The following is a 26,676-nucleotide window of genomic DNA, read 5'->3' as shown; positions in this document are numbered from 1 at the left end:
TTTTGCGAAATGGATGGTTGACTAGAGTCTTGTTGGTCCACAGCCCTCAAGTACCTCCCGACCCAGCAGAGGCCTCTGCCTCAGTTTCTCCACTTGTAACGAGACATATAGGCTCCTGCTGGCCCTGCCTCATGCCCATGTGAGGGTGTGGTAGGTCACCTCCATGTGGTATGCATGGAGAACAGGCCCACCGGGGGCAGGCTTGACTTTGCTTTCTGTCTTTGTTGGCAGGTGATAGTGTTCGGTCTTATCTGTCCGGAGTTCAGGGTCCCCCGGGTCCCCCTGGGCCCCCTGGGCCTGTCACCACCATCACGGGTGAGACTTTCAACTACTCGGAGCTGGCAAGCCTCGTCGTGAGCTACTTACAGAGTAAGCCTCTCCCACCCCTAAAATGACCACGACCCTCCCCCAGGGTCCACTGTTGTTGCTGGAACCTCGTCTCTTAATTTCCTGCTGGCTTTGCCCTTCTTCTGAACGTGACATTCAAATCTGAACTCACAGCAGTCAGACCACCGGGAGCCGGCTTCAAAAAGGGTTTGCTCAGATGAAGACACACTGCTTAGCCGTGGTCAGTGAGCCTTCTCCGCGGTTGACCGATGTGTCCCAAATATGTGAAATGGGATCCGTGGGGCTGGTGGGATCTCATAGGACTTAGGCTAAAACATACGCTTGAAAACAAACTGCATTTTTTACCAAACAAAACCAAAAATAACCTTCCACATTTTCATGCTTTAAAAACAGCCTCCTAGGGCCCCCTTGGTTCATCTCCCCCAAATGGAAACAGCCAGTTGACCATTCTTTGGGATTCTGGAGTGATGGGGTGTTGCTTCAGTGCAGATACGCAGTAACCCCAGGTTTCCTCCGACAGGTTCGGGGTACAGCATCGGCCTGTCGTCGGCTGCCTCCATCACTTCTGAAGACGTCCTGGCTGCGCTAAAGCGTGAGTCTCCTGCAGTGGGCTGGAGGCAGCAGCCCCTTTGCCTTCCCCTGACCGTCCTGGTCAGCACACCTTGTCCCCCTGAGCCTGGTGAGGGCTGCAAAGGGGAGGCAGTCCTTGAGGACATGGAGTCACTCCCTCACTGCTCCCAACCACTGACTGGAAAGGAGGCAGCAAATCTCCTCGCCCCAGTGCCAGGCAACCGGGCAGGTGCCCCTTCAGATACCTGGGAGCTTGCCGATTCCCCGCTGTGGGCCTGAAAACCAGAGCTCACAGGTCTCTCTGCAGCCAGTCTGGTGGGGAGACCCGGCTGTGGCTGTCCCGCGGCCTGGGTGGTCCAGCGGGCACGTCTTCTCTTTCAGGGGATGACGTACGTCAGTATCTCCGTCAGTTCCTGATGGGCCCTCGGGGCCCCCCGGGGCCACCAGGAGGCAGTGGAGATTGGTCCCTCCAGTCTTTGGACTATGCAGAGCTGAGCAATCGCATTCTCAGCTACATGTCGAGTGAGTGTCTGTCCTTTGCAGGCAAAGGTGGTCAGGAGTTCAGGCTGAACGCCCCTGAAATGGCCCACTGACCCTCTCCTGCCAGGCTGCACCAAGCCCAGGGGAGTGAGCAGCATTCAGAGCTATTCAAACCCATGGCTGCCAATCAGGTCGGAGAGCCTGGCGAGGGAAGCAAAACGAGTGCCCTGGGCACCGTCCTGCAAGGAATTTGCACATGACTCACGCCCACTTCTCTATACACACACAACTCACACGCTCACGTCTCTGCACACACACACACTTCTCTGTACACACCTGCACATACACTGCTCTACATACACAAACACTCCCACACGCCCAGCAGGATGAAGGATGTGGCCCTTTTTGACCTATGCTTTTCCCAGGACCTGGGGCCCCTCCTTGGCGTCGTTACCCAGGAGTGTCTCTCTGAGTACCCCTTTCTGCCTGACCCTTCCTACTGCCCCTCTTTTCCCTTTCTTGATCCCCACTTCTGTTCACATTGCTTCTGGCTGGCTTCCTCTCACAGGTGTTTCCATCTGCCTTTCCCTATCTGATCTGAATCCATCACAACTTGGGATTTTGTTCCGCAGGTTCTGGAATGAGCTTTGGGCCTCCTGGCCCCCCGGGACTCCCTGGCTTGCCGGGACCATCCTATGAGGAGCTCCTCTCCTTGTTCCAAGGTAAGGTTGAGCAGGGGACATCTGTCCAAGTGGTTTGGGATGGAAGGCAGAGCTTGGCCTAGGCCATGACCAACTCCTTGCTCTTCCTTGGCATCTCAGGATCTGAATTCAGAGGCATCGTTGGGCCGCCAGGTCCCCCTGGGCCACCAGGGATCCCAGGCAACGCGTGGTCCAGCATCAGCACGGAGGACCTCTCATCTTACTTGCGTAGTAAGGCGTGGGAGCAGGGGTGAGGAGGGCAGAGGGCTGGAGCTGGCTTGAGGGCTCCATGATTTTAGTAAGGGCAACTGTGGAGTTAAACCCACTTAGTTACCAGGTCCTCCTGTAGCATGTACAGGGCTGGGCCCTGGGGCCCTGGAGAGGGACATGAGCTTTGAGGTGCTTTCAACGCCCCCAGCGAGTGAAGCAGGGAGACAGTGCTCCCAGGCACAGCCCTTAGACAACTGGTGAGCCAGTGTGTCATCAGCCATCAGGAGCCAGGCGGAGTTCAACTGTCAGTGGCAGGAGGGCCGAGGGGGAGAGGATAGGACCTGGGCTGAATGCAGCTCAGGATTGGCAGCGGGAGGGCCAGTCGGGGGCAGCATTCCTGGGGGCTCCCCATGCCGTTCCCGCCTCACCCCCTCCTTTCCAAGAGGGGCACACATGGGCCCCCGAGCTGGGAATTCAGCGTTCTCAGCAGGGCGACCTCTGATCTTTCGCTTTCGCTTGCCTCCCGCTCAGCTGCCGGCTTGTCATCCATCCCAGGCCCTCCAGGCCCTCCGGGTCCCCCAGGCCCTCGAGGGCCTCCGGGTATCTCAGGAGCGCTGGCAACCTATGCAGCTGAAAACAGCGACAGCTTCCGGAGCGAACTCATCAGCTACCTGACAAGTAGGTGCCCCGATTATCGCTGTCCCTCGTGTGCCCCCTTCCCAGGCCTTGCTTCTCCCTGTCAGGGGAGCAGAAGGTGAAGGAACCTGGGAGGCCAAATACATGAGAGCCAATAGTTGGAGAAAGCCGGGTTTCTTCCCAGACAGCACAATCCTGCTTATGCACAGAGCCTTGAAGCTCATACCCTGCTGAGGAGGGTTAAGACCCTGAAAGACCCCTTAACTCCCACTTTTCTCTCCAGACTTGAGCCCCCACTGATGCAGCTTCCTCCCCACAGGTCCTGATGTACGCAGCTTCATCGTGGGTCCCCCAGGCCCTCCTGGGCCTCAGGGACCACCTGGAGACAGCCGCCTGGGGTCCACAGAGGGCTCCTACAGCAGCTCATCCTCCAGCCGGAGCACCTCCTACAGCTCTTCCATGGGTGTAGGAGGAACCAGCGGAGGCTCCCTGGGGGAAGGGGGGGCCTTTGGCTCCGAAGGTGGCTTGTATGGTGGTGACGGCAGATTGTTCGGGGCTGGCTTTGCTGGAGGTCTGGATTACAACGAGCTGGCTGTCCGAGTGTCCGAGAGCTTGCAGCGTAAGTCGGGGCACTTAGGCCTCAGTGCCGTGGGGGGAGTGGGAATGCGAGCATTTCCACGTCTAGGCTCCAGAAACTCACCCTCTCATTCTCGGAGCACCCAGGCGGTGGGGCCGGCAAATCTGGAATCAGATGGACAGGATCTGGAGACAGGAGGCCCCAACCTAATTCTCATTCAAGGGGACCCTGTCAGGACTGGAACCTCTGCTGTGGGGAAGAAAGAATGTTGGGGTCTTTTTCTTTGCTTTCCCACTAACTTGTGTGGGTCTCAGAAGTCTTGACAACTATGACGGTTTCTGCTGGGGCTGAGGGAAGGTTGTTGGCTAAAAAGCCCTTTCTCCCCATAGCTTGTCAGTGCAGTCACGTAGACAAAAGGCTTCTGACGAAAGCCCACTGCAGAGACCAGTGCCACTCAACAGTGAAGACAAGAAAGCCACAGGGCCTTTCCCTCCTGTCACTTACCCTTGTCTAACTGCATTGGGAGCCAGACAATCCGAGGGTGCTGTACTCCCCACTGTGAAGAGTGCACCCACACTTTCATGCTTTACAGGTCAAGGCCTGCTGCAAGAGATGGCCTACACTGTCCAGGGCCCACCAGGCCTGCCTGGGCCCCAGGGCCCCCCCGGCATCAGCAGGGTCTTCTCTGCCTACAGCAATGTGACTGAGGACCTCATGGACTTCTTCCGAAGTAAGAGCTTCCCCGATTGCTTTCCCAACATGTAACTTGCTGCATAGCCTCACATGGAGCCTGCTCCACAGGAACCAGTCCCCTGGAAAACCTCCATTCACATGTAAACCTTATTAACACTGAGATGCTAAAAATCTGTCAAATCCTAAACTTTGATTTCCTCCTACAAGCGCAAACTCTACTACCTATCTGTGAACGTATCACTTTATCTCCCCAGCTTCATGGTGACTGCTAGTCTAAGGCCAGTTTTCCCCTCTTGCAGCTTACGGAGCCATTCCCGGACCCCCTGGGCAGAAGGGAGAGGCTGGCATCCGAGGACTCAAAGGTAAGTGGTGGCGGGAAACCGCCACCAAATCCTCTGTAACAACCTCATGCTGAAAACCAGCTCCCCAGCCAGTGCTGGGCCGGGCTTGGGCTCTGTGCAGCTCCTCCAGGTCCCACACTCGTGCTTTACTTAGCATCTCTCTCTCCTCCTAGGTGAGAGGGGCCCTGCTGGGCCACCTGGCAGGCCTGGGCCACCCGGCGCTCAAGGGCCCAAGGGAGAAAAAGGAGACAAAGGTAAGCCTTGGCTGCCAGAGATCTGTTCCTTAGCAAGCCTGGAAAATTAAGGCAAATTACTAAAGGCAGACCCTGCCAGCAACGTAATTTGCTTAACAGACAGCTGGGGAGAAAGAAAGGCGCGTGCCAATGCAGGAGGAAAAGGAAAACCAATCTGGTATTGAGAGAGGGTAAACAATTTAAATAAATTGATAGTCTTACAAAAGGGTTTCTCTTTCAAGACAGTTTTGTAAGTAGTCGGTTGCCGTAATTGCCCAAGTTAAAGTCCCCACAGGCCACAAGATATTTTTTAACTTCATACCCATCTTCTAACACTCAGGTGACCAAGTCTATGCTGGGCGGAGGAGGAGAAGTATCGCCACCAAGCCATGAGCTGCCCTTGGCGGAACAGCCCCCAGACCAGTTCTTGCAATGGCTTACGGTGCTTAAGCCAAAATCTCTCCAAAGGATGAAAGCTGGAGTCTCAATCTCCTACTGACACAGCATAGCCAGTCAACTAAACACTTATTTTAGTCTGAAACAATATACACATATATGAATAATTCAAAGACACACAATCTGAAACAGCTTCGTTAGGTAGGCTCGAGTAGTTGCAGTCCTGCAGCACGAGACTGACTTCTCTGCTCTCTGCACCTGAGCTCCTTGGCTTCTCTAACACTCGTTCAAGCCCTAGCCTAGGAAAGCCAGTTACACAGAAGTTGGCCCAGGAGTCCTTGATCTCTGCCTAAAAATGAGCCAGGAAAATGGAAGACCGGGATGGCAGGGGCCGCCTTCCAGGGGGCTTCACCTGATTGGGGGGTATTCTGGTTAATGCCATAAAGCTGTGGTGTCAGCTCCTTCCTCCCCTTCACTCCAGTCACAGAAGAGTTGGCTAAGAAGCAACTCTTGCAACTGAAAAAGTTAAGAAATTCACTTCCCCTGAAGGTGGCTACAGGGTTTCAAATAGTTATTTCTCACTATATATATTGCCACTTGCTTAGAAACTTTGACTGTAGCTATAATCTGTATCCGTAGGCCTGTGCTAGTTTATAGATATGTTGTTCTGAACTGTTTGGGCTGCAGCAGACAGAGAAGGGAAGGGCAAGGAAGAGAGGAGGGAAAATAGAATATCTTCTGCTTGGGGCAAGATGTCACCTCTGTTCTGCACTTAGGAAGTGGCATTGGGTACTGGGTGCAGTTGGTTTTTTAAGCACTTTTCAATGTCTAAAAATGTTAACGTGATCTATTAGATGAAAAGTCATTTCAAAAGTAAAATTTCCAATTAAAGGATTTTTCTTCTTTTTTAAATATTATGTGTAATGTGATCCATCGAACCAAAAGTTAAAAGAATATTTTGGTTTTGACTCTAACACTATTCCAAACACTATTCTGGGACACACTTTCTGGCATTTTGTTTAATAATTGAGATCGTTAAACGTAGACCTTTATCTGTAACAAATTACTCAATTTGGGCACTTAGAAAGCATCTGAAGGGTTTCCCTAAGCATAAGTTACTTGAAATAAACACACATGCAATAGATGAGCAAAAAGATTCTTTTCAATTAATGCAGTGATTTACCCTGGGGAAGGAATTACAACTGCAGAGCAAGTAATACAGATACCAAAACGCCTACTGGGGAAAAACGCACAAATATCAAATGCCCCACAGAAATGCTCAGTAAAATCCAACACGCAAGTTCAGAAGAGGCTACCCTGGCCAACTATTGAATTTGTGACAAAATGTGACACTCAGTCGCTGGATAATTTAAAGTGGGCTTAAATGAAAATCTACTTCTAACCTCTACTCTTGTAAAAGACTGGACTATTTTGTGTGTGTGTCCTCTCCTATCTCACATATTATCCTAGGAAAAAACGTAACACTTAATTCCACTACATCAAACTGCTGGCAGCAACCACTAGTCAAGCACTAAACATTCTACATGGTCTGTTTGCCGCCTTTTTCATATCCTATAGTCACCTGCTCTGAATCAAAACAGGAATTCTAAAAAAAATGAGTTCATAAGGCCTTCAGAATTTCAGACTTTTTACTTCCCAATGAAAACTTACCATGTATAATAAATGACTACATTGTGTCTTTTTAACACTTTGGTTTTACCTAAAGGCTGAGTCCATTTATAGTCTTGTAATAGTAGTTTCGTGGGTTCAAGTATTATATTTCCTTGAATGATTCTTATCTTGATTAACCGGACATATGAGTTTCTTCCCTACTTACTAGACTGACCTTTCTAAGCTATCCAAAGTCTTCATAGAGTCCTAAGACCACGTGAAATAGGTGAAAGTCCAAACCTGCTTACCTTCTCCGAACAGAACCCAGAAAGAAAACGGGAAGATAATGTCCTCAGCTGAGGGCAATGACTCTGAGCCTCTTTTGTTTCTACTTATTTTTTTATTTATTTAAATATGTCTTTATTGATTTCAGAGAGAGGAAGGGAGAGAGAGGGAGAAAAACATCAATGATGAGAGAGTCATTGATCAGCTGCCTCCTGCACGCCCCCTACTGAGGATCGAGTCCGAAACCCGGGCATGTGCCCTGACCAGGAATCGAACTGTGATCTCCTGGATCCTAGGTCAATGCTCAACCACTGAGCCACGCCCGGCGGGCTCTTTTGAAGAAAAAACAACAGTTAAGAATGAGCTCAATAGTGTACAGTGCTCCAGGATTAGAAAATGACATGCTTTGCCTCCATCCAGTGAAGCTGAACACTAGCTAGATGATGCTGCCTAGTGTCTACTGAATCTTGCATGAACATATCAATGACAAAAATAGGTTATTTTTATTTTTAGCAAAAGTGAGGTCATATGGCTTGTGAAATGTTTGTTGAGAAAAATAACCCATCCCAAAGGGAAAAGGGAAATAAAAAATATGTACATATGTTGGTGGCAGTATTTTAAGCACCTCTAATAAGCCTGAAAGGGTCAGAAGACCTGCAGGACTGCAAGTGTTACAATATAACTTGGACCAAAAAAAAAAGCTGCGTAACATTCTCACACATGAATCCAGTTTCAACGGTTCTCAATAAAAGACGGTTTTCTCAACATAGATTAAGAAACAACTTTATTTTTCATTTGTCAATCCCATGATTGAAAAGACACATTGCTCCCAAGTAGACAAGAGGCATAATCTGAAACAAAATTCCTTCTGAACATTTAGCTTGTGAAGTTATTACACTGCAAATCAAAGAAGGATCACGAAAAGCTGCAGCCAACATTTAAAACTGGTATAACATTCTACGAAAGCTTAGTAGCAGAAATTGTAAAGCTGTATCAAAACCATGTCAGCCACAGAAAAGCAACAATAGAGGCATTAACTGCTGTGCCTTAAACGTAAGCATTTAAAATATCCCATTTCCTATAAAAGATCATTTCCCAGAAAAGAATTAATTTATTTAATCAGAAGACTATTAGAGCTAGAACTAACTCTCCTCTTTCACCTCAGTTCTAGGTTTTCCTTTAATCAACACTATCTCTAGCTAATCGTTTGACAGAATTTGGCTTCTCAGAAGAGTCTTTGTCATTTAAGCACAGTGTGGAATGGGGGAAAGTGTGTAGTTACAAGGGAACTTAGAAGAGTACAAAAGACAGTTGCTTCTGAAACTCGCTGATGCTTGAGAAATCAGAGACCCTCCGTTAAAGTGGGTCTCATATGCCTGAGAGCTTTGTGCTTGAGGAAACACTACTTAGAGGTAGCTCTGGTTCTGGTTTATATTTAATTACAATTTGCTGTATACTGTCAGAGGAAAGTTCTAATATTTTCAGCAAAGTATAAGCACTCAATTTCCTCCTTACTCACCCTACAGCTTCCCCATAGAAAAGGGTAAGAAAAAGCTTAATTGTGACTCCATATAGAATAGCAGCTAATTCAGCAACTCACACTCAACTATGGATTGACAGGACTAGGAAAGGCAACCTGGTGCAACGAGCTGAGCTGGGCCTGCAGAGTGTGGCGGTCTGGTGTGCTCACAGCACGCAGGGCAGAGGGGAGCGTGAGCGATTAGGGTGCGCGTATGAAGAACTTGTTTTATGCACTTCATAGCACATTCTGCCACGGCAGCAGCCACCAAATCGGGAATGGGCCGACTGTATTCTTTGATTTCAAACAAGTCTGTGCCCTTCCCTGCTCCCCACCTGCACTACATGCAAGAAAGAGAGCTCACCATCATCTATGTGAGTACAGGGCCTAAGAAGAAACGGGCGGGATGGGCACGAACAGCATATTCTGTAACAGAGCACTTTTTGAAAAGACTTATAAACTTTAATTATTAAAATGAACATTTCACCTCTACATACGTATCATTTTGTAGTCCTGGGCCCACATCAATACGGTCATTTTTGAAAGAAGACTCGAGCATAATAAATACTGAACCCAAAGGGCAGATGCGACAGTTGCAAATAAACTGACCAGAATGTCAATCATTCTACTCTGAGTCACTCTCCTTTACTCAATACTCTGAGTGTCAACTTGAAAGAGACAAACAGAACCAAATACACAGGCCAAAGGGATTATGTGCCGCAGACTATTAAGCACACAGGATATAATTTAAATGATGCTGGAAATTTCAAAAGGAGAAAGTGGTCTGAGAACCTTCCTCCTCTTTCCCTCTTCAAATAAATCATTAAATACACTGAGGAACTTTATACTGCCATTTTTATCATAACATAATCAATTTCCATCATCCTGAATATTACTTTATAAAGATTTATATTTTAAAAGGCTTTCAAAACATTTTTCAACCCAGCATTTGAGAATAAAGCATTGAAGGAGTTTTGTATACAGTAACACATTCATGTGACAGGTGTATGAACTTACAACCATACATAATATATGCGTGTGAGTGTATATATATATATGTATATATTTATATAAAAAACAAACTTGGCCAGAAGTTAAGGCTACCTACAAAGTTGTCCAAGTAAATTATGCTTGTCAAAACAATTACAAAAAGAAAATTACACATGCATTTAAATCATCTAAACCACTGACAAGGTTCAGCATTCAACGTTTTCAAATTAACTGCAAGAAAGTGCTACAGATATTTACATTTTCTTAATATGAATTAAGTGTTCCAAGTGTTCCCACAGTTATATTTAAATTTTCACCAGCATGAAATGTAATATAACAAAAACCGAAACGTGTATAATTTGGTACCTAGTACTCTTAAAAAAGGTTGCAAATGGCAGGCAGCAAGCACCACTTACTGTCTCACACACCACAGTACAGTCCATAATACTGTTTGACCTGACACGTGCTTGAAATTCTAAGCCTCAAGAGGGACTAAGAGTGAGCATTTCATTAATAATTACACATATCAGCAACCATATGATAAAGGTTTCAGGCTTTTCCCACTCAAAGTAAATAATTTAAACATGGAACAAAATAAAACCAAAATATAAATGACTTTATTTCAAAACAACTACGTCATTTCCAACATTTACCTAAATATTTTACTTAAATTGTTTTTAAAGTATTCTGAATAAATGCCTCTTTTAAAATCAATTTCAAAAAAATACATTTATAAATATAACTCAAAGCCAGCAGGCCTCTGATAGAGTTTTCAATGAACAGAATTTGCTAAGATGGAAGATGTCATTTAACTAGCTCATGTATTATTTAAAAAATTAAGCTGGGAAAACTAAGTCCATGTATTTTTTTTAATTTGGTGAGTTTTACATTTCCAACTTGGCTATCTAAAAGCTATCTTTTTTTTTTCATGTTTCCAACTTTGTATAACATGCTTTAGGATCAAAATTCTATCAAGTGGTAATAGAAGCAAGATTTAAAAAACAATAATGCTTAATACTAAGGATGTTTCGTCCCTGTTGAATCAAAGAAGAAAATCCTATTTTAGATTCAATTGAAATTTAGTGTTTTAGGCACTATCTTAATAAAATTAGCACCCTTGATTGTTAGCTCATGCCTAAACAGGTAATTATTTTAGATTACTGAAATAATTTTTCTCTTTTAAATATTTAAAGATAAAATTGATTTATTTAATGAATCGGTATTCTATTTTGAGCAACTCATAGCTTTTTCATGACAGCTGATCTACCAAAAGAAAATTATTGCAACTCTCTACAGCAGAGCTTCAACTATAGAATTCAGGCCTCACTGAGAAAAAAGATACCTGCCAATACTAAGTGACATAACAGGTTTTTGTTTTAAATAAGTTTAAACATTATATCTCTAAGAGTTTTTCAGGTAACAGTGTCTAAAGAACACAATTTTTAAGATTAATATACAGAATTACCTTAGGGAATTACTGCAGGATGCTGCTACGCCAACATGGCCCAGCATCTGTTAGTTCCTTTCCCTTCATCTCTGTTAAACAAACAAGACAGACAAAAAAACACCTAGGAGGTGAGGCAGGTGATTGTCTTCGTGCACTCTACCGCAGACTGTGGCAGATGGAGAGAATAAAATGACATATTTTAAAAGCCAAACCAGACCACAGAACGCTTCCCAGGGTCACGAGCCAGTGGAATGCAAGCTTGGAATAGGATAGAATTTGGAAATTCGGCTCTGTGCTGACGGGTTAAGGCATTCAGACTCCCCGGTCATTTTAAAGAACACTTCCTGTTCCTGCAGTTTCCTGGCAAATTCTTCTTCCAGTGTCTTAAAAAGGAAGCGAAAAGGAAATTATGTACTGGTATTACAAACAGAATTTACTGTGGAAGCCAAGATAAAGCTATTTGCCCCAAACACATTCTCTGTATATTATCCTACGGAAGACCAGGCTGCTTGATAGTTAGGATCAAAGGCTGGGCACAGCCACACTAATGGCTAACTTGAGTCAATTACTTAACTTCTCTATCTTACAGAATCATTTCACTCTTCTTCCATAAGCAGGGAAAACACTACTTACCCCACTGGGTTGCTGTGTGAGGGTTAAATGTGATGATGAGGTACTTTATACATACCTGGCACTCCGTAGATGGCACCTATTCTTAACTACTATCTGTCACTCCCATCTGGACTTAGCATTTTCTATTTTTTATTTTGATTATTGATGTGCATATCTTTTCTCCCACACTGGACTATAAGCTGTCTGAAGGTAAAACCTGAATCAGATTTATCTTTACGTCCCCACAATGCAGAGCAAATATAAGTGCTTGATAAATATCTGAGGTATCAATGACTTTGCGGATAAGAGACTCAGGGATAAAGTGCTGCCATAGAGGGCAATCAAAGCATAGAAGATGGAAGGTTACAAGGTTTCTCAGAAAAAAATGAAACGAGTTAGTCTTGAAGGAAAGATAAGAAATTGATAGGCAGGAGGGAAGGCACGCCAACAGAGGGAGCGGAAGCAGCGCAGAGGCAGGAAACTGCCAAGGTGGTGTGAGCAACGGTGATTACACCCAATGCTGGAACATGAACTGGGAACAAAGCGGTTAGTGGGAGATGAAGCTACAAGGGTTGACTGTGGCCAATGTGTGGCACTATAAGGCTTAAAAGTCAGACTGAGGCATTTACATTTTTTTCTGCTAGAACTCAAGTTTTCAGTATCAGAGATGCTCTTGAGGGTCCATGTTCTGGGGATGGCAGACAAGTAGGAAAAAGGAAAGGGAACTAGACACCAGAAGGCCCATTAGGACATTACTGAACTGTAAGCAAGTAGTAAGATAACAATATGAAAAAGAGAAATATTATGATTAAATACGGGGTATCATGGAAATGAAAAATAATTCAGGTTTCTAGCCCAGATGTCAAATAAGAGAATAGAAATGTGGGAAGAAATCTGTTGATGGGTGGGATGCAGAGAGGGGGAACGGGTGAGATGAAGATGAAGTAGAAGAAAAAAGGGTGTTTAGTTTTATCGCCACTGAGTTTACAATCTTTAGTCAACATTCAACAGGTGAGTAATGATCATTTACAACGTGCAGGAACTATTCTGGAAGTTAGGTATATATATCAGTGACCAAAGAGATAATGTCCTGGCTTTCAAGGAGCCTACGCTCCTGTGAGAGAAGACAAACAATAAACAAATGTATCTGGTGGTAATGAAAGGGCATGGAGTCTATTTTATATATAGTGATCAAAGAAAAGAACCTTTGATGAGGTGATATTGGAGCAGAGGCCTGAGTGAAATGAGGAGTGGAACATCCAGGTGGAAAACAAGAGCCCTGAGAATGAACCAAAAATAGTAAAACAATAAACAATAGCAGCAATAGCAACCATTCACTGAATCCTGACCACGCTCAAGTCCTGGGACTGCTGCTGTGCACACATCGCTTCTTTCACCCGTCTTAACCCCACTAAGACATGCAGTGGCGTTCCTGTTTTACAATAAGGAGAACTGGGCTTAGAAATGCTAAGTGACAAAATCAATCAGTGTCGACACTGAGATTTGAATCCAGATCTGAATTTGTGCTCTATACACCCCCTTCTCCACAAGTTTTGGGACTGTCCTTAAAAATGCAACAGCTGAAGCCATGACTAGCTACGAGATCATCAAGGTAAAGAAAAGAGCTAAGGATGTAAAACTGGGAAATGCCTACATTTCAGGTGACCAGAAGACAAAGGTGATAAAGAGCACAAAGAAGAGAGTATGTCACAAAAGTCAGGGGAGAAGAGAATTTTAAGAAACAAGATTTTTAATCAGAAATTAGATCATGCCATGGGATCCGGTTATTAGAAACTCACTTGTGACCTGCTAAAGTTCAACTTGGGAGTTTGAGGTGAAAGCTAGACTGCAAAGAGTTAAAAGAAACTAGAGAAAGGGACTTCTCACTGTTTACTCTTCCACACCTTTTGAATTCTGAACCACATGAACCTATTACCTATTCAAGAATTTAACAATAAATAAAATTTAAATTAAAAAGCCACACTATCAACTGACATGGTCATTTCATTTCCTCTAGAAACCCCTAACACATAGTAGGTGCTAAAAACATATTTTTGTAATTGGTTAATTGGATGAATAAAAGAAAGGAATGGTTGACATGTATAGCAGGCAAGAAACCCAAGAGAAAATAAAGGTTTAAGTTTGAGAGTTAACAAAGGGAGAGGATCAGATAGTGATAGCAAACACTAAATGGTTGACCAACTGGACCAAGCTCTCAGGGAGTCCAGAGCAAATAAGGAATCTGGCTGGCTGGTTAGATAAAGGAGGGGAAGCCATTCCTATTTTATTAGACTGTCCAATTATATAGCACCCAATGGCCTTGCAATCTGGCTCCTGTTAGCCTGTCTAGAACAAGCAGTCATTCCTTCCTTCCTTCTTTCCCTCTCGAATGCCTACACACCCTACACTGCACAGAAACACGCACCCCTAATGCTCGAATGATATGAGCCGCTTACAATTCCTGCACATCAACTGCACTCATTCTCTTCTCTGTACTTCAACTGCCTCATCCCACCCCAATCCATCTGTCCACCCAGTCAGCTCTCACTCATCCTTCGAGCCTCACCCGCCTCACAAGGCGTCTTCTCTCTAAAGCTTCCCAGGCCCCCAGGCAGACTGCAGCACTCCCCCTCCTTTGCTTGCTCACTGTGCTCCTCTCCTGTGTCTTGAACTTAACTCCCTCAGAGCAATGATCCTACTGATCTGTAATTGCTTGTCACTGGATTCTGAACTTCGGGGGACAGAGACTTTGTCTCCTCACCTCTGTATCTCCTGTCCCTGACATATATAGGTAAAGAGCCAACAGCTGGGAAGATGAGTGGATGGATGGATGGATGGATGGATGGATGGACGGACGGACGAATGCAAACATATTTTAATTAAAACTTTTTAAATTACCTTTTTCCTAGGTCTCAGTTTCTCTCTCCATTCTTTTAATTCCTGGCTGTGTTCCTCATCTAACTCCTTTAGTTTCTGAGTCTCATGCTCAACCAAAAGGTGGCATTTTTCATTCTGAAAATAAAGTTTGGATTAAAAAACTTCAGATCAACAAAGCAATTTTTCACAAACATAATTATCTTCCAAAATAATAAATTATTCATCAAACACTAGGCGATTACTGAGGTTTAAATTCTCCTCTAAAAACCAAGGGCCAAGAATTATGAAATGAGTCATAGCTTCATTTTTGAAGTTCAGAAGCTGGGTCTATTACCACATGAAAAGAACTGAAAGAGAAAGAATTAGTTTGATCCTGCTTTCCCTTTCAAAGGTTTGCTCATAAAACTGACACTTCAGGAGGCAGCTTGTATGCATTGTACCTGCTGGTGCCAAACATAGGATTCAGAACTCTTCTGCTCTGGTAAATTAGGCAACTACGTAAAGTATCCACAACGCATACTCTACTCTGAAGTTTTAAACACTTTAGGCTATATACTAGATGTGCTGCGAATTCCAAGTAAGGTCCAAATATAATCCTCTCTAAAGTAACCTTTAAATTTCTTAGGGAAAAAGTCTCATAGGCTTAGTTTATCACCTTTTTCATAAACCTAGAAGAAAATGAACTATTTCTCCCTAAATGAAATTTCAAATTCAGAATCTGACATAACTGCTTACATCACTTTGAAAACTTTGTTCATCTTCTTTGCAAAATATATTAAAAATACTCAATACTGCTTTTGAAAGATTCAACTTCTGAGGTTATAATTTAGCTTCATGCTATATTAACCATAGTTATAGAAAATCTAAACAAGTGATTGTCATTTGGGTCTACAGAGGAACAAATCCCAGCATTTTCATGAGTAAGGTGCAGTTTACTTCGGTTAGCTATCCTTTCCCCAAAACCTGTGCTGTCCGTCTACTACCAGTTTTGTCTTCGTGCTCCTGTATCTAACCTGCAGCTGATGCAGCTCTCGGACGTTGGCTTCACACTGCAACTGAAGATCCCGCATTTGATTTTCATGTTTTTGATGCTGAGCCATTCTCTCATTTTTCTGCCTCTTTTCTTCCTGAGCAGCAAACTGTAAATAAGAAAAGTAAAAGTAAATATGGTTAACAAGCAATGTAATTTCTGCATCTTCCAAAGGCATAATTAAGGAATTTACCAAACCTTAAAGTACAATAAATTAGAGCTGCATGTAATAATATGCTGTGACTCAAAGCTGGAGTCTGTATGATGGGAAGGGAGGACTTCTGACTAAACCTTTCTTCCTCCTACCTGCTCAGTGACCTCAGTTACTCTGTGTGTGGAACCTGTGATTATAGAAATACAGTGAGGCCATATATTTTTACTTAAAAAGTTGTCCAAGTCATCTCATTCCCAGGGCTAGTCTTAGGAACAGTATAGTCCAGGATCTGGTGTGGGGCATGGGAGGGAGGGCTCTGCCCTCTGTCATCACCACCCTAGGAAGACTAAGTTGGTACATGCCACATATCTAGTAGCCCCAACCCACAGAGTCAAAGTGAACATCAATAAATGCAAGGTGACTCTAAATGTTTACAGCACAATTATGTGACATGTCTAAACATCATTCAAATTTTTTTAACCTAAAATAGAGTAATTTGCTTATTTACCTGTTTAATTTTTTCACGGTCCTGATCTGGTGTGGCTGTGGAGTTAATTCTCAAACTTTTTTTAAACATGGCCATTCGAGTCTTGGCTTCACTGCGCTGAATCTTAGGTAGTCTTGCTCTTTCTTGAGTCTGTCTGTTTTTCAATTCCTCAATAAGTCGTTGATTGTAACGCTGCATTTGTTCCGTTTCCTAAGAAAGTTTTAAACAGAATCCAGTGATGTAGATATAATTTAATACTCAGTACCCACGCATATGCTCAAACATGCCATTTTGCTGTTGTTGTTTCCCAAAATTACTCTCTTCCTTGCTGCATACAAATTGGCAAAATATTAGGCAAAAAATAATTTATAAGAAAAACAAAACTATTAGTAATAAGAGTCTTATGTTGATGCTCCCTTTTACTAAGTACAGGGAGTCCACATTTTTGAGATACCTGAACCATAAATAGAGCCACAATAGCTACCTTTGAGAACAAGATGAAGATTATCAAGGTCATTAGGCATTATAATTAGTTACCTTCCATGGAGTTTGTAGAAAAGTTTGCAATCATGCTCAACATATAATTAATTACTCCAAACTTCATCAAAGACATTTTAGGATAAAATAAAGAAATCTGAAATGCATTCTCTAAGAAATATAAGTTTCAAAAATAAAATTCTCACTCTGCAAACTTTAAAATGAACAAAAAAGTAAATAAATTTTCCTTTCATTAACCTTCTCATGGCGCTTAAGTAACTGATGTCTTTGCATGAAATACTGATCTTTAAGTTGCTGTTTGAGCAGCTGGTGCTTTTCTTGTAAGTGTCGTTCTTCAAGCTCCCAAATCGCAGCTTCTCGAGCTAGAAGAAGAAAGCAGTTTTCAAAATATCACTTTGACCTTTTTACTAATGTACTTTGGTCTTCACTTTAATATTTACATAAATTTACATAAAAGTGTTCTATATACATTAACTCATACACATGCTGACATTCTGAGCTATAAATGAAATATTACCAACGTAAAGATAATATCTATTAGTACTTTCAGTTCTGTTCTAATGTCCTGTAACAGAGAATGCCCCACCCCCAATACCAAAATTCCATTTCATCACCTTCATGAGAAATTAAAAAAAGAAATGTAAGCTATTTCTTAGGGGAACTAAGTGCTTAAAATCCCATTCTATCATATAGCCATTAAGTATACCAACAATTATAAGACATAATGAGTATATAAATTATTCAGGTATATTTCTAGCATCATCTGGACAAAAATGTGTTTTAAGGATTAAGTTTATGTTCACTCCTACAGTCATAAGGGACTTCTGTATCTCACGGTGTTTCTTAATTTTATAATTTTTTCCCCTCTTATTTACCTCAACTTTCTTTATCTTTCCCTCTACCACTCTGGCAAAGGAAAGCATTCAAATAACTTTCAAGGTGCATCTGAGCAACGTCTCTGAGCTACTCCACATTTACACATGTGCTGTGTAATTTCACGCACCTCTCATGAGCTGCTGCTTGTTGTTCAGGCACTCTCGTTCAATATTGGCTAACTCTGCCTTCTGCTGCTGGATGATCTTTTTCAGAGAGCCATCTAATTCCTGCTGTTGCTTCTGAACAAACTCTTGTTCCTATTAGACATAGTTAACCATCAGTTAATAAGTATTTACTAAGCAAAACATCCATTTAGCTATATGACTGCATATATATGACTGCATGGTTATCAAGATTTCTAAACCAAGTTTCTAAAGTTAGTGAAATTTTTTAAATACCAAGATTATACAGTGTATATATAAATGTATTAATCAGTCAATTCAAGCCCAGAAAAAAGTACCAAAATACATATTATTCTGAACTCATTATTAAGCATACAAAAAAGTCTATTATCCACTCATAATTTAAATGCCCTGTTACAATGACATCTTTGGGAAATAAATTTACATCCTTTAAAACCGACTATCCATCCCACGATGGTGTGGATAAGCATGAACAAGCACGAAATGCCCTTTAGAGAGAAAGGCAATGAAGAGCAAGTAAGTAAAACAGATACCAGAATTTTAAACTCTCCATTTTTCTAACAAATAAAGAATCAGGAAGAAATACCATGCCTACACTAAGAGAGAAAGACAGTTTCTGTATCGACAGCCTGTGCCTAAAAAGAATAGTTTGAGGACTTAATAAGAAAGAGTGCATTGCCAGAGAAATGTGACCTAGGAATAGGAAACTGAGCTACATTTATAAATCTATAAACAAAATTCCTTACAATCAGAGAACATTACTAACATGTTTGGGATTCACTCACTCATTTAACAAATATTGACTAAGTGTACATACTACTTGCTTAAATGCCAAATTTATGCTTTAAAAATATCCTTTGGTTACTGTGTAAGAAAGGAAATGTTAAAGTGACTTATGGTCATTGTGCTAGAATATACATTTACTGAAGAAAAGGAACAATATCTAAATTGAAGAAATGTAAATTTTGCCAGTAAATGTTTGGATCTCCATCCGTCTCTTGGCAGTTTACAGCAGTGTGCAATTAGCTCAAAGGATATTCTGATTAATTTGAGTGTGAGTTTTAAAATTTAGTGTCAAAGCTCCACTTCACCTATAATCCCTCCTCTTGTACATCCTAGAGAAGATAAAACCCCAAGATCCTTTTTGGAACTATATTTTAGGCCTTAAACAGAGTCTCACAGATCTAGATCACAACCCGCCTGGCCTTCAATGCACAAAGAACAAGTCTAGCAGTGCTCCTCGAGACGCCTGCCTTACTACTGTCTCTGGAGGTAAGAATCGGGTCTTAGCATCCATGACACCCTGTTAAATTAACTCCAAGTCAGGAATGCTGCTGTCTCATCTGCATCCTAATTTGTATTTTAGCATAAATGTAAATATACAGTACAAAAAATACTAATGAATTGCCTCTATAAAATACAATTGCCAACTTGACTACAGACACCTATATAACTTTATCACAGCAAAAAATAAACAAACATTTAAACTACATAGAATAAGGCCTTTTGAGTTTTAAAGAGATGCAAAAATCTCTCTGTCTTTTAAGCAGCTACAACAAAGAAAGTTGTTCAAATTTCTCTTTGTCCTAAAATAAATATCACTTGTAATAAAAACTGTTTTTCTAATTTCATTATAAAATTTCTACATGCAAACTTGTTAAATAAACTTACATTAACCTGCAGACATATCACAGAGTTCTCTTTTGTTGAACATTTTTGCCATTGGTTTGCATAAAGAACTTTAAAAAAAAAAAAATGCATGGCCCTGGGCAGGTGGCTCAGTTGGTTGCAGTATCACCCCATACACCAAAAGGTTTCGGGTTCAATCCCTGGTCAGGGCACATAGTGGAGGCAACCAATTGATGTTTAACATTGATGTTCCTCTCTTTCTCCTCTTTTTTCTCTCTCTCCTCTTTTTCTCTCTTTGTCTCTTCTTTCCTCTCTAAAAATCAACAAGAAAATATATCCTCAGGTGAGGATAAATATATATATATATGGCCCGGCCAGTGTGGCTCAACAGTTGAGCATCAACCTAGGATCCAGGAGATCTCAGTTTGATTCCGTCAGGGCACATGCCCGGGATGCGGGCTCGATACCCAGTTGAGGGCATGCTGGAGGCAGCGGATCACTGATGTTTCTCTCTCTCCCTCTCCCTTCCTCTCTTTTAAATCAATAAAGATATATTTAAAAAATAATAATAATAAAATGTGTGTTGTGTACAGAAACAATGAGTCTAAATTAGCCAGCATAAATACAAATATCACATTTAGGCTCAAAGAACTCTATTGCAAAAGTACAAGATAGGACGAATACATATTTATGTGAAAATTTAAAAGTATATACAAACCAGTGCCACGGAAATATAATTTCTTGTCAGCGCAATTTTTGGTCACATTACTATAACATATTTATGTCTAGATAAATAATATAATAATTAAATTAAAAGAAAACCTTTATTAAGCAATAGTGGGTCCCTTCTCTTAATATTGCACTTTTAAAAGTTCAAAAGTATACCACAGAAAACTCAACACTGGGAATAAAGGGTCCAGAAACCATCCTATACAATGAATGCCCGAGGGAGCTACAGAAGCATGCTGCAAAGCAGCTCACAACAAGTGAAGGAAAAGAAGAGCTAAGACTGTATAAAAGCAGACAGAGCTGCACTGCTCTGCTCCAGAAGGCAAAATACAAATCGCCAGGTAAGAGTCAAAGTAGGCAACATATGGAAGTGCTTGCTAACAACCAGAGCTAGGAAAAACACCAGCTGCCTTATAGAGCTACAGACTTGAATAATTAAGCCGAGTCTGGACGATTCCATAGTCAAGGATAATGCACAAATAATTTTTTACAGTAAAGCTAAAAATTACCTGAAAGATCCCTTACATACTAATATATTTTATTACCTCAAAAGAAATGAAATTTTAATATTATTGCATTTTCATTAAATTTCCTTCAAAAGCCAAATATAATATCGTCACAATGGGATTTTTTAATTAGAAATTACTCTTAGGCTCTATATGAAAAGTGATGTTACATTTCAAAAAGACTGTACAAATTATATTCATCCTATAAAATATTAAGAAACGAGTCTGATTACTAGGAGTAATAAATAATTTTTAAATGGACACATGAATTGTAAAATGAGTGCCCTTTAAATGTACAAGTTTGAATTTTGATAAGTAACTTTATCATATTAAGATAGCTATGAACATGAAAAATACAACTTTGGGTTCTAGAAAACTGTAAGAAAGGGTTATGATATATTGGGCTATTTGTACAGAATTTGATCATTTTAATGCAAAAGAAAAACTAAAAATGGTAATGATCAGAAAAGTGATCGTAATTCATAATTTCTCCCTCTCGTTAAAAAAAATATTTTTTTTGTTTACTCTTTTAGAAAACTATAGAGTCCAACAGCTGCCAATAAAAAAAAAAAAGTCTAATTTCAGGAGAGGGGAAACGAAGGGGTTGAAATCAAGCTGTATTCTATCTACTCCAGTTTTGTATATCAAGCATCACAAACAAAAATTACAGTGTTAAGTGAGCTAGCCGCTTTCCTATAAAAACTGAGAGAGAGAATACAGCCTGGAATTCCAGACTTAATTTAAAACTACAACAAAGAGGATAGCCACTCACTATTCATTACGGGCAATTTGAATAGTGAAAACTAGAGTTAAATGGAACTAAAATCACCACTTTTAATAGGGCTTTTCTGACCATATCCATAATCAAAACATCTACATATACGCAATCAAAATGTCACTTCACACAAAGATGAAAACCTGATCACAGCATTCCATTTCTCACATGTGCAAAGCTCATAAAATACTATTGGGAAGATATGTCTTGAAAAATATGAAAATCTCAAAGTTAAAATTTGTGCTCAGGTAGACAGAAAAGAACACTGTATTAGAAGTATTCTAGTTCAGGTCTACCATTAATCTCTTGGTGACTTCAGGCAGGTCACTTGACTTCTGTGCCTTGATTTCTTCATCTGTAAAATGAATACACTCCATCCCTACATTAGGGCGGTGGCAGTAAGGATCAAATGTGAAAACTGAAGAACACTGTTCTATAGAGGTCAAGTTACCATTGTTTTGTCATTACTGACATTATCATCTATCGATCTTCTAAGATTTTAACGAATAAAGCTAGCACTGAAAAGGCACATGTGAGCCAGAGACAGCAGGGAAAACAGGAGAAGGCATCCTCCTACAGGCACGCGGGACTTACGTCCTGCAATTGGGCGTTGAAGACTGCACAAGATGACAACTGAAAAGACTGAATCATGACCTGAGCAAGACCCTGTGGATCAGAATACAGCGCACCTCCCAGGTGAGAATATAGTTGAATGACTTTTTGTAAATGGAAAAATAATAATACAAATGTTGAGTTTCTTGAGGCCTGGAACAGAGGGGCCTCCTTCTCCTCTGTAAAATGAAGGATTTGAACTAGATCAGTGGTTTCCAACTCTAGTTTGCTGGTGCTGTTTTTTAAATCAGTCAAACCTTCTTTTTAAAAACTCACCAAAAATACATAAAACTTATAAAACAGATAAAAAGTAGTGCTGCTTGAGTTGAAGTGGAAGCAGGGCCCCAGAGCCCCACAGTCCTCACTTTTTGAAGGAATCTCGAGGTGCTTCTTCCAAACTCAAGAGCTCCTGGAAACACAATTTGAAAACCACTGGACCAGATGATCAAATATATTCTAGCTCCATGACTATGTGGCTATTATTTATAAATGCTCAAAAAAGTTTAAAATAGACTCTGTAACCAAGTTTTAGCAGTAGCTAAAGAGAAATACTTCTGAATTTGTTAGACTACTAAGTTCTTTATTAAATTTACCCCCAAAAAATGTATTATTGCTTTTAGCTTTTGTTGGAAAATACAGGCTAGCACTCAAAATTATATGAATAATCGCCAACAAAGTTTCACTAAAGCGTAGGATCACCCAATTCATTCAACACTAAATTCTCGACTTCAACTCTACAGTCTGATGTATTACCTTTGGGAATTTAATCAGTCTGTATTCCTTTACAAGGCAAAAACATTATTATTATTATTATTATTATTATTATTATTATTATTATCTGGTTTGAAATCCAAATTATCCAAAAATGTATGTACAACCAGCAAGGACTTCCTTTTCACCTAATAACAAGACATGGCCAACAACCACTAAGCTAGGCTGGTTAGAGTTTAGATTTGGCACAGAAAGCGTTGCTTAAATATGAGAGGCAGCATGGTACAGTGGTTCAATGTATGAAATGTGGAACCAAACCTGCCTGGACAGAAATTCTGGTTCTACATTAACCAGATGTGTGACCTTGGAAAAGTCACTCGACCTTCCTATGCTTTAGCTCCCTCACTGCAGGATGGAGGTAATAAGAGTAACTACCTCATATGATGTAAGGTTAAATGAGTTTATACAGGTAAAGCATTTAGAACAGTGCTTGACACAGTAAATGCTGTTTGCTATTTAGTGACCACACTGGCCAAGACAAACTTTTCACTATTAAAATCTTAAATTCTGAGATATTTTTCTTATTTTTCATGGTGTTAAAATAGTCTTTCCTTTGAAATGACGGTGACAAGTAAATGCAGTTTTAAAATATCCTAACTTGGCAAAAATAAATTTTTTTTAATGGCAATCCATTTGTCATGGCCTCCAATGTTTTTGGTTATTTTTATGTTTCTTTTCATGGGTATGTAAAATTTAAAAGTCTAGACACCACTTTTTAAGTTACACAAAAGCACATTAAAAAGATAATATAAAACAACAGTTAATATATATTCCATGTCTCTTCTTTTCATTGACATATGTAACTACAAATTAAACTCACTTTTCTTTGCCTCCAGGCTGAGTACAAACTTAATTAAAAGAAAGTTGATTCCTAGTATAAATCTTGTAGAGTCATATGAAACAATTCTACAAGAATATGCTGAAAATACTAATTTACCTAATTTAATAAAGAATTCACCCATCTTAATTGGCTCAGCCTTATAAGCTAGAATCAAATTTATATGGGTAAAAACAGTCTATTTTATTTTTAACTCTAGATTCTGAGTCAAAAAGAAAAACAAAAGACTTAATATTTAAAATTGAGTCTTAAGTTACTTTTGTAGTTGAGTTTAACAGTAATACATGTTTGATCTACCATTTAACATTACACTATATTTTAACTTTGAACTTTTTAGAAATAATAGGCATTCTCTTCATACTCACCCTCCATATTTTTCTGTCCTGAATATCTTTGATCAAACACTGACATTATTACTTAAAAATGTAAGCTTCCATTATGATTAAAATAATAATACAGTGGATTATACATTAGCATACTTGTTTATTTCATCTGGAGTCAGCTTTCCAAACATTCCACTTAACTTCCTATTAGCAACTTAAATGTCACCATTAGTGTGCATTTAGTGCTACGTAAAGAACACTCTGGGAACCTTTCTATGAGGAAAAGTCAATACCATATAATAAGTACACTTAGAAACTACCCTTTCACCCATGGTTTACTGAGCTGTGAGAATAATGCTGCTTTCTGTTTTTAGTAGCATTAAGCTGCTGCTGTTACCTGAGCATGCTGGATTTGTGCAAGCTCCTCTTTCCTGCGTTTCATGAGCTCTTTTCTCAGCTCTTTGGGTGCTCTCTCCACTTCATTTATAACCTACAGTGTATAAGCATGCAGGAGGTGGGGAAATAATACTTTCTCCACAGCAAGCATTTAAGTGAGCAGACAAGCTACAAGTGAAATATTAAAGCTGTTAAAAAGTTGAACATGCATTAGCATTAGCATAGGTGTTAGTTTGGTGAAAAAGAATGAAAGGACAGAACATGCTTAATCTCAGTGCAGAAAAGGGACATTACACCATGTAGAAGTTAATTAGTTGCTTAATCATCCCTATATATATAATTCCCTCTTAAAGATCCAAAGACAGTCAGTAAAGGATTACTTACAGCACTGATGCTGAAGCTGAACTAAAGGTAATAAGCTTCACTGACCTCGTAAAATTATAAACATATCTATTGACACTGTTTGAAATAGTGGGCATAAGGAAAGCTAATGCCACTTATAAAAGCAAAACATTTCATAATTGGTTTGATAAAACTAAAGAAATAATTTTAAATAAAATCCATTAAATGAGGCCAAAAGAAAAACAAAAGGGAAAGTAAGCCTTAGAATACACAAAGGAGAAACAAATGGATACTACTACATTTTCTTTTTTCATTAAACACACCATTTTATACACAGTGTGATAAAAATGAATATATCTGATGATTTTGTGTTGGATTAGAATAACATTCTCCTTTGCTGACAATTTAAGCCAAGCTTAATTGTCAAGTTTAAAATCAGTAATATAAGCACTCATAAAAGAACAGTTTAATATGCTGATTTATTATACCCAATAAAGCATATTATAAAATGAAGTATATTTTAGAACTCCTTCTTTTAAATCATTTCAAAATTCTAGATATGTATTCCACCTAAAAACAGACCTGTAATCCAACTATGAAAAACGGTCATGTGTTTACACAAGTAGAAGCACCAAAAGCAACCCAATTCCAAATCACCACATGCTATTTATTGATGGTCCATGAAAGAGAATGATTTTGATTTAACACTGTATTTAAAATTTCCCATCAGTAATTCCTCATGAAACCAAATCACCATTAAAAGGAAGAGACTCCCCAAATGCAAGAAGTTTAGTGATATGGAAAAAAATACATAATATAATTATTTAAAATATGCATTATCATTACCTCAAACATATTCACTGGCTAAAACCCTCCTACCCAAAACAGTAACAATACCTAAAGACTTCTGTATCTTTAGGATCAAATCATATATTTATCTGAAAATTTGATTTATTAAATCTGATATTAAAAATAACCTCTCAATGAAAGCTACCTGTGGTTTCAAGAGAATTAACGTGTAGCCTCAGTAAAAGTCATACATCATGATATACAGAGCCATTCTATGTAAAATATAATAATGTGACAAAACAGTAATTTTTAGAAATGTAGCCACATAAAAAAATTATATGCCATTTTGTTCATCTTTACCTAAAGAAATCATAGAACACATTGTATTTATTAATATTTGGTCCTATCCTTTTTAAAGTAGACCCTCAAGTTCAGCAATACAATGCTCAATTTTCTGCATAATTTAAGTAGTAGAGTCAATGAAGCTGGGTATTTAGAGCATACAAAAGTAAAAATACATTCACTAGATTGGCTGAGATGTCTTGGTCCCAATCTAATAGTAATGATCATAATTATTGTTCCTGGGATCTTTAATAATCATAAAAAGGTAATTTCTCCTCCTTCACTAAAGGTATAAAATAAATCATAAATTACCTCTGAAAACTGCTCTCTTAGTTTTATTTAACTTGGGGAGAAAAAGACGCACTGATACAATACATAAGTCTTCTTTCTCAGTCAATGGCAATCTTTCATACCACAAACAGATTCTACCACAATATGAAACAATTTCAGGAAAAATGAAAAAATTCATTCTACTCGAATGACTTTACAGATATTTTCTACCAGTGATTCTTCAAAGTATCTCACAATTTGATTAATTTATAGATACTATTTAGAATTTCAGGTTACTCAGCTTCTGTTTTGGCACAATGTGCAAGAAAGACAAGTTAATAAAAAAAGTTTAAGTATGAATTAAATATTACAAAGAAATACTAAGATAAATTATTATTGCCAATAAAACACTAAGTTTTCTTGAAAATATACTTCTGTAACAGGCCTTAAATGTTGCATTAATAAACGAGAAATGACAGTTTGGAAGGAAAATGAAGACCTGGTTGAATGTTTAGCTGGACATTTAATGGTAGTTTGTGAATAAGCCATTAAAATCTCTTCTGCTCCAGTCTCCTTGGCAGTAAAATGGGGCAACACCTGACCTTACCACCACCCTACATGACTGTTGGGAAGACCAAAA

The 26,676-nt window shown here is 40.0% G+C and overlaps 2 protein-coding genes across 3 annotated transcripts in view; one reads left to right on the top strand and one right to left on the bottom strand.

Annotated features, from left to right (window-relative positions):
* Positions 1 to 6,735, top strand: part of COL17A1 (collagen type XVII alpha 1 chain) — a 47,791-nt gene extending 41,056 nt beyond the window's left edge. The window contains exons 44-54 of the mRNA XM_081158858.1: positions 232 to 369; positions 869 to 940; positions 1,300 to 1,440; positions 2,031 to 2,120; positions 2,220 to 2,330; positions 2,841 to 2,987; positions 3,265 to 3,564; positions 4,115 to 4,252; positions 4,515 to 4,577; positions 4,730 to 4,810; positions 5,130 to 6,735. Coding sequence (XP_081014984.1) covers positions 232 to 369; positions 869 to 940; positions 1,300 to 1,440; positions 2,031 to 2,120; positions 2,220 to 2,330; positions 2,841 to 2,987; positions 3,265 to 3,564; positions 4,115 to 4,252; positions 4,515 to 4,577; positions 4,730 to 4,810; positions 5,130 to 5,182 — 1,334 coding nt within the window. The 3' untranslated portion in view covers positions 5,183 to 6,735. The remainder of the gene's footprint in view (positions 1 to 231; positions 370 to 868; positions 941 to 1,299; positions 1,441 to 2,030; positions 2,121 to 2,219; positions 2,331 to 2,840; positions 2,988 to 3,264; positions 3,565 to 4,114; positions 4,253 to 4,514; positions 4,578 to 4,729; positions 4,811 to 5,129) is intronic.
* A 3,450-nt stretch (positions 6,736 to 10,185) lies between these two features.
* SLK (STE20 like kinase) overlaps positions 10,186 to 26,676 on the bottom strand; it is a 42,237-nt gene continuing 25,746 nt past the window's right edge. The window contains exons 13-19 of one of the 2 annotated variants that reach the window (XM_081158245.1): positions 24,295 to 24,387; positions 17,699 to 17,828; positions 16,933 to 17,057; positions 16,219 to 16,407; positions 15,540 to 15,665; positions 14,548 to 14,661; positions 10,186 to 11,420 (exon numbers count right to left, since the gene is read on the bottom strand). In XM_081158245.1, the coding sequence (XP_081014371.1) occupies positions 11,274 to 11,420; positions 14,548 to 14,661; positions 15,540 to 15,665; positions 16,219 to 16,407; positions 16,933 to 17,057; positions 17,699 to 17,828; positions 24,295 to 24,387 (924 nt within the window). In that variant the 3' untranslated portion in view covers positions 10,186 to 11,273. The remainder of the gene's footprint in view (positions 11,421 to 14,547; positions 14,662 to 15,539; positions 15,666 to 16,218; positions 16,408 to 16,932; positions 17,058 to 17,698; positions 17,829 to 24,294; positions 24,388 to 26,676) is intronic. The other variant, XM_081158246.1, reaches the window with a different exon arrangement.

The sequence above is a fragment of the Miniopterus schreibersii genome (assembly GCF_964146895.1).
Source record: "Miniopterus schreibersii genome assembly, chromosome: 14".
Classification (NCBI taxonomy): Eukaryota; Metazoa; Chordata; class Mammalia; order Chiroptera; family Miniopteridae; genus Miniopterus; species Miniopterus schreibersii.
This window is presented reverse-complemented; position numbering and strand designations above follow the sequence as displayed.